General features: G+C 39.9%; 1 protein-coding gene across 2 annotated transcripts; it reads left to right on the top strand.

The window, feature by feature from the left end:
- The first annotated feature begins 270 nt into the window (after positions 1–270).
- LOC308112667 (uncharacterized protein) lies at positions 271–7,032 on the top strand. 2 transcript variants are annotated; one of them, XM_080468362.1, is made up of 7 exons: positions 271–881; positions 1,895–2,027; positions 2,744–2,878; positions 3,415–4,268; positions 4,918–5,047; positions 6,348–6,467; positions 6,618–7,025. In XM_080468362.1, exons 1-7 carry the CDS (start codon positions 404–406, stop codon positions 6,796–6,798), a joined length of 2,031 nt encoding a protein of 676 aa, XP_080324488.1. In that variant the 5' UTR covers positions 271–403; the 3' UTR covers positions 6,799–7,025. The 2 variants fall into 2 exon arrangements, with proteins under 2 accessions (XP_080324488.1, XP_080324489.1); XM_080468363.1 differs by lacking the exons at positions 4,918–5,047; positions 6,348–6,467 and having other exon boundaries at positions 313–881; positions 6,618–7,032.
- Positions 7,033–8,258: the final 1,226 nt, after the last annotated feature.

Genomic DNA, 8,258 nt, shown 5'->3' with positions numbered 1-8,258 from the left:
GCACTGAACACATACAAAGTGCATTTTATCCATAAACCAGCAGGAAAATAACATAATTCACGTTTGAATGTGCAGCATTGTTGCATGCATGTTTGGTCGAGCTCATCCTCTGCACCCTTTGCCGTAAATCTGTGCAGACATAATTCATTTGGATCCGATTTGCGTCACTTTGTGAGGAGTGTGTCAAATTTCCACGTGTCTGCAGACCAATAAGAAGACCGTCTCATCTCTTAGCAGTCTCCCTGGAAGAGGCGCATGCCTTGTTTCAAAGACACACGCCTCTGAGCCCGCAGGTACAGAAATACTGATGTCACACTCCATATATTTACTGATCCTCTCACACACTGTTATAACACTTGAACGGGCCTCAAACGGGACTGACTAAACGCAACCGTACACTGAGATGAAAAGCAGACGTCTTCTTCAAGTTGCTTCGGTCTTATCGTCACTCGTTTTGACAAAAGCACAAGATGTGAGCGGCGGACCGGGTCTCTCCTGCGTCAGATGGAGTCCTGCAGGCGGACAGACGCGCATCTCGTTCGTGCGTAAAGACCGGACTGGCGCGCGCTCCTTGTTCCTCACCCAATGGTCCGAAGACGCGCGACTGGTCACCTGCGAAGTGCATTCCGACCCGCTTGTCACGGAAAGTTATACCAATCTCTGCGAGAAAAATGATACCTGGGGTCAAGGAGTCTTCTGGAAATTCAACTTAAGTGCTTTGCAGGCCCCCGACGGGCCCTGTGCGCCTGTTTCCCACTGTGCGCCAGAGGAAAGCGGTGGCACCGAGACTGAGCCAAAGAGTCGGAGGAAACGCGCCTTGACATTCCCGGGGACTTTGTGGTGCGGCAGTGGGAGCAAAGCCGGTGGATATGATCAGTTAGGTAAGCAGAGTTTCTAATTTATGTTGCTTTATTGGATTTTGGGGGTTTGATCAGACGAGACAGAGCAGAAATGGTTAATGGGAATATTTCCTCCGCGTTATGTAAGGTCGATGGTATGCGACCAGCCACCACAACCAGCCAATAGATGTGAGAACCAAATTTAAGTTAATTAAATCTGTGAAATCAACAAAAAAAAAAAAATCGAATTAGTGTATTTACACCCACACACCCACCCACACACACACACACACACACACACACACACACACACACACACACACACATATATTTATAGTATTGACGTCAAAAATATTTGTTCAAAGTACACGACACTGATTTGTTTTTATTAGGAACATGAATATAAAGTAACGTGAGCCAATCATTTTAAATTCATTAACACAACAAAAACGATATTGTTATCTTCTTTACTGTGTTTCATTCGGTATTTCAAAACACCAAATACTACAATACCGAGATAGAATGAAAATGAGTTCACTTTACTTGGATATTAATTTTCATGTAAAAAAAAAAAAAGAAAGAAAAGTAAGTCGTTGAAACAAAGAACTATCTTGCATGATAAACAGAAATTATTCAAATAAGTTTCATTATTATGTTCCTCTTACAGACATAGGCAACTTAAGACAAAATAATGCAAATAAACTATATGGGTGATGTGATGAAATAATAACAATTACAGATATTTATTTTAATGCAGAGAAAGTGAAGCTGCCATGCATTCAGTTTGTTTAAGCCCAGCCCCCACATATTAATCTATTTTACGCCTGGGAGTGTGGCAGTGGGATTCGAACCGGCAAACCTCAGAAAATAAGCTTGCTTGTCTCAGTGATAAGCCATCTTTGCAATCTATGTGAAAAATTTTGAAAGTAAAGCTGAATTTGCATGCAATTCATATTTTCTTTGTCGCTTACAGCTTTAAAAAAAAAAAAAGGAATCAGATAACATCTTTCCTTGACGAGGTGATTGAACATAAATCTCACTGCTGCTGTGCACAGGGATGTTCGAGAGTGCAGACAGATGCTGCCGTGAGCATGATCACTGCCTGCACATCATCCCGGCTTTCACGGTGAATTATGGCGTCTTCAACTCAAACCTTTACACCGTTTCACACTGCGAGTGTGACCAAAGGTAAGCTGCAGAATTCAGCCGCTGGCCATCTTATCCTCGGAGGAAATTCATTCCCGAGAGAATATTTGTTGCGTCAAGAAAAACTCCTGCAGACTGTAACTCACCTCTCACTCTGACCTGTCCTCATTTTGCTCTGGCTGGCTTAGACAGACAAGTAGGAACAGATTTTCTTTGAAGCCTTAATGTATAAACGTTAAGAGGTTTTCCTCTCCGAAGGAAACTCTGCTCCTCTCCTGGAATGCCGCTATCATATCATTTTGTTGCCATGTAATTAAATGCAAACCGATTTAAGATGATATTACGATTCATCCAGGAGTAATGAAAACATCACTGTAATCAACCTTGGTGATATACTGTAGTTGTCCTGTCTGAACATGTTTCTTGCTATTTATGTGTTTTGTGGGCATTCCATCCCACCCACACAAGCCAATATTCAATCCGATAGAGATATGTGTTTTGTTATCACTTCACGTGTTGATAAATGCAAATATAGCGCGTTTGCCCTCTAGTTCTGCGTGTTCATCAACAATTAGCTCATGGAGACACACATTTCTGACTCGCCTCTCGCCTCAAAGGTTACGCGTCCTCATAAACTATTTGGAGAAGTTGTAGGCAAAACAAGGCGGCAGTCATGGATTTTACTTCACTATCTGCTGTGTGTTTGCTGACTTGAGTGCATCTTGACTTCGACTTGCTCTTTTTTCACCTCTCACTAGGTTTCGAGAGTGCCTTCTGGGTGTTAACGATAGCATTTCTTCCATGGTGGGCTACAGCTTCTTCAACATCCTCCAGGTCCCCTGCTTTGAACTCCAACAGCAGAGGCGGTGCACTGAGATGTACTGGTTTGGAATGTAAGAGACACTCTGGCGTTGTTGCCTGCTTTGACTGTGCATTGTTGAATACAACAATTGGTTTGTTCAGTGGAAAGATCAGGTGCAATTGTAGGGTAAGTCAGGGTAGCAGATGTACTTTAGAAGCTTGTATTAACTTGTCTGACACTCTGCCAAACCTCAGAAAATTATGAAAACCACACCATCACTCTCTGAAACACAACTGTATCTGTCAGATTACTAGTGCAGGCTTACAAACAAGGAGTGATTAATGGTTAACCATTTTTTTCTTGTAAAAATGAATGTGCTGAACTGCTATAATACCCATTATTTAAATGTCTGATTACGTGAGTGATTCTTAATTTTCCCCACAGTTGCTGCAATTATCTTTCAGGGAAAGTCACAATTACTGATCATAGCCTAACAGCAATAAAAACGTAGTTATTACTAGTTCAACAAAACAAGAGGTCTACATAAATTGTAATTTATTCATATAGTCTGAGAAAAAGATTTGCTTTCTTTTTGTTGGTTCTAACAAGCATATTCATTTTCTTTAGGTGCAAAGTAGCCAGAGTGGCTCCATACGCTGTCTTTAGAAGCTCACTTCCTTACAACACCTCTGATGTTGCAAGCAAATTTCCAGACGTTGATAACAGCAATTTCATCAGTAGCAAGGAACAGCTGGTAACCAAAAGCCCCACAATCACCTTTCAAAGAAAGTCATCCAAAACCCAAGTTGGATGTGGCTCCAGAGACCCGCCCCGAGGAGACACTTTCCACCGCAGAAGAGCAAAAGGGAGAGGATGCAAACGACGCCAGAACCTCTCTAAAGCAGCACCTTTCCAGACGCCCCCTGCATCAAGGATACTCACCACTACTGCGATGATGAAGACGGATCGTTTGAATGCTTCTGAAAGCAGCTCATCAATGCCAAGTAAAAAAAGAGCTGGAAGAAGAAACAAGAGAATCAGAAAGAAGTCAGAGACTCCATCTACAAAAGCACCAAGCACCCTACCTGTGACACAGCAGCAGAACTCGCGTCTACACCCAGCAGCGGCTGTCGTATCATTGACTAGGAGCAATAACAAACGCAGAAAAGTCCCAAAGCACGAACAAGATACTTCATCCCACAAGACGACGGCTACGCAAGCAAAAACAAAACTGCCAACCCTGGAAAACTCGCATCTCAAAAAGAAAGCAGAAACACCCAAAAAGCATAGTTTGGTAATACTCTCAGATGCAGGTATTTCAGCAACACCTAGCACAACGAAATCGCCAGCATCTTGTGACAAAAAGATCAAGCGAGACGAGCAGTTGAACTCCAATCTGATGGAAAGGCTTCGTGACATAGCCCAGAGTACACATGCGCTGAGAAGCCTTCAGCAGAAAAATGCTCTTCCTAATAAAACAGGTGAGTGATTGAAGCTGCTGACCCAATCTCTTCTGCTGGGGCCATTTGAGGCATAAAAGCCCTCATGCTTACAACAGCAGGCATAATGAGAGTGATTATGTATGATTTACGACTTAACAAGCAAAATGTGCTCTAATGCTTAAGCTACAAATCCATCTTATTAGTAGAACTTCAGCAGAGCTATTGAACTTTGGCCAGTCATTAAGCACTGGCCACTGGTAAAATGAACGACCTGCCCTCTGACGAGAACCATTTTAACCCAATAATATTAAGCTAAACTAAAATGTATGTTATTTCATTTGTTGAGTAATTTATTGATTATAAGGGGAAAACAAAAAGGCTTTTTATGAGTGAGCATGTTTGAAATTGAAAAGTGTCAGGAATGAAAATTACCCTGATAATCATTTACCTATTATAGTTAATATTTCCACGGGGGCAGGATTAAAAAAGTGTGAACTTGGGAACAACCCCAATCCCACAAATACCAGAGGGATTCTTTTTAAAATGGTGGCCCAAGGCTTAATTCCTCTTTGTGAAGCTCATAGTGTGAGACTGTCGGGCTCCTAAAGGTGGTGCTACTTACTCACTATTACCAAGAGTATGTTGAGCTAGAATATTGGCTTACTTTGATTAATTTTCACTTTTACAGATCATAAACACGGCTGTGAAAGCCTCAAACCTCTGGATGAGTGTAAATTCAAAATCCTTCCTTGGGAGAAAAAATATGACCTGCAGAACTGGGAGTCAAAGACCGCCTACCACTGTGATTGCACCGACCGGTAACATGACAGCACCTATATCCATTTTGCAATATTTTCCACCGGCACTTTATTCAATTTGATCGACAGGTTCGTAAAGCTGCAACAACAACATTAAAAAGAACCCGACATAACCCCATTGAAACATTTGAAACTTCATTCAAACTTTATTCCAATGTCACATTATGATCACAATACTAGCTCATTATAAAAGTAATATTGCTTCTTCAAACAACTTAGAGACCCTGAGGGTATCAGAATATTATCTTTATACAGCTTTGGAACTAGTTCAGACAAAAAACGACTACTCCATTAATAAGATTTAGCTGTGATGTACTCCTGAGCGACTGCCAGCGTCCATCTGCAAGATGCAGTGTGATGAAATAACCTGTGTATTGGCAACATTTAACAAAACACTTGTGAAAAAGGTCTGTAAGGAGCACATATTTCTGTACAAGATTGAAAGAACAATGTTGGATTCTTATATGCATCCATGAAAATTATTGTCTCTGCTCTTGTTAAGCTGCGCAAACCATTTTCTACCCTCTCTGAAAAGAAGGGAAATACGCCGACTTCTAGTCTTATTAATGTTGTCCAACACAGAATGAGAGATTTTTCCCTTTAATAACCCGAATGTAGCTGTTGTCTGTCTGATCGAACAGCTCATCAAACAGATTTCATTTTCATGGCCATAGATTTCAAAGATATATAAATCTATTTTAAAACAACTGCTGCAGATGGAAGTAACAGTGATGACTATGCCTGCATTCCACTTGGGTTCACTTGTACTAGTGCCAATGTATACGCCTCATTTCATGACAGACATTTGACACATGTGATAACACAATACTTTCTTTCATAACTGTGACTGTGTAACAGTCCATTACATTTCAGCTTCACGTAATAATCTTGGTTATGTAAGATAATGTATTTTTATTGCAGTTTACAGTCTAAGCCATAGTATGAATACAGAACCAGTGGCAGATTCTACAGCTACAGTCCTGTGGGCTATGGATGGTTCCTCCCACCACTGTATGTAACACTCAGTGTCTATGCAGAGCATGCATGATGGGGCCACTTTTCCTCATTCCTATTTACAGTATGTTCAAACAATGAGAAAAGCCTACGCCTGCAGGCAGCTTTCTCTGTCTCTGCCAGTGCCTCTATAGTCAAACACAGAGAGACATATATCACACTATGTTCTTTCAGTTCTGAGAGCTTTATTCGAGCCCAATGTGTCTGACGCTATTCCTGCAACGTGAAGTTTCAACCTCACAAACAAGAATAAACTTGTCTTTTTTTTTCGGGATCAATTTTATAGCTTGGCATCGGCGCTAGAACGCTTCGAGCAACCCAGTATTGTACCCGGTCTTCTGGTGGATTTCGTCTCTCAACAGTGCTTTACACTGCCGAAGGAGAAGAAATGCCATCACCGGAAGAGGTTTTAAGCTCCGATATGCTTCTCCATGTTAATCTCAGACAGTGTTTAGAGGCAGCAAAACCTGCTCTCGCTTCATGTGTTAATTCAGTTTGCCCATATAACAGATTATTAGGTCGGATTCTCTCACTGACATTTCTATCTCTTTTCCAGCTGCTCTGGAGGCTTCAATAAAGTCTCTGACCTACATCAAGCACTTAAGAAGATAGAAGAAAAAGACACTACTGGGGAGCAAAATTCAAACAAGGCAAGAAAAAGAGGGATTCCTGTTCGCCTTTATAAGCGCTGCCTCAGGCTAAGGAAGGAAGCTGATTTAATGGCAGAGAACAGATGATTGTAGCCTAAGCTGCTATGTGCAGCAACGATACATTTTTATAAGCTTCTACGCAGCTTCTCGTGTTTCTATCTGATGGTATGAAATGGAAAAGACTAAAGTGTAAATGTGTCTCTATAAATGTGAATTATACATCATACATTTAAGTTATAAGAAATTGTGACACAAAGCTAAAATCCATCAGTGGATTGAACTTCTATTAAAATTTATATTTTGTTTGTCTGTTTGCAATTGATTTCAAATTGTGTTTCAAAGCATTTTTGCACACACATGGCCTCATTACTGCCACTTCAAAAGCATTTTGATTCAGAAAAATAGAAAAGAAGTAGATCAGATGCAAATCTTCCCAACATATAATCTGACAAATATTAAAAACTCACATAAAAATATAGATAAAGGCCAACATCATAGTCATAGTAAGGCAAACACACACACATGCATGACACAGCATAGCATTTTTGATACAAGTGAACATACATCATTCCATGGACATACATATTTATAGTGTACAGTTATTTCATAGGGGGACTAATATATTATTTGGTTGTTCATAGTTGTTAGAAAAAACCCATTAATCAATATATTTTTGAGATCCATTAAGTTGCTCTTGATTTTTCACTCATTGAAAGATCACTCCTGTTACCATGATATATAGTAAAATAAAATAAAATAATAAAAAATAGTATATATTTCTAAAAACCTTTTGTGCTTGGTATATGGAATTCCTAAAGTTTATTTATATACGTACAGCATTAGCACACTTATGTAGTCTAAATATTTCAAAGATGTCATGAGGGGTTTGATGTACTTTATTGTAAAAAGCAGGTAATTGTAACTTCTACTTCTAACCTCTACTTAACTGCAATAAACTGTGGTCATAGAAGGACCACTAAATAGACTTAATGCACCTTGGGGCCCAGAATGACTCAGAACAACCACGGGAACATCATCAATGATCACTAAGCACTATACGGTTACCACAAAACACACAAAACTACCACTAATAGACAAAACGTTTCAACAATGAAACAAAAGTCACCAGAAAACAAGAAATAGTGCAATTCCATCCATCCATCCATCCATCCATCCATCCATCCATCCATCCATCCATCCATCCATCCATCCATCCATCCATCCATCCATCCATCCATCCATCCATACATACATACATACATAGCATTAAATAAATACACGCAGATGAAATCATAACCTTCCCGGCAAACTTTGTTGGCGCAAAGGTAATGAAATTAATAAAATAAAATAAATTTAAAAAAAGATATACGTGTTGTGGCATCTGCTGTTGTGCGATCGGCCCTTCTGGGTCACCGTAGAAATGACAACAAAAGCACACAAGACAACTACAAAGAGGTCTAAAACAACCTAAAGAAATGCAACGCCACAATAGATAAACATTAGAAAGTTTTAGAAGACACAAAAAAATATACTATAAAGAGATGCAA

This window comes from Lipophrys pholis (genome assembly GCF_963383615.2).
Source record: "Lipophrys pholis genome assembly, chromosome: 7".
In the NCBI taxonomy this organism is placed as follows: Eukaryota; Metazoa; Chordata; class Actinopteri; order Blenniiformes; family Blenniidae; genus Lipophrys; species Lipophrys pholis.
This window is presented reverse-complemented; position numbering and strand designations above follow the sequence as displayed.

Coding starts and splice junctions, on each gene's coding strand:
- LOC308112667 (XM_080468362.1), top strand. CDS start 404: ATGAAAAGCAGACGTCTTCTTCAAGTTGCTTCGGTCTTATCGTCACTC. Junction 2,028..2,743: donor CACTGCGAGTGTGACCAAAG/GTAAGCTGCAGA, acceptor ACCTCTCACTAG/GTTTCGAGAGTGCCTTCTGG. Junction 5,048..6,347: donor CACTGTGATTGCACCGACCG/GTAACATGACAG, acceptor TCAATTTTATAG/CTTGGCATCGGCGCTAGAAC.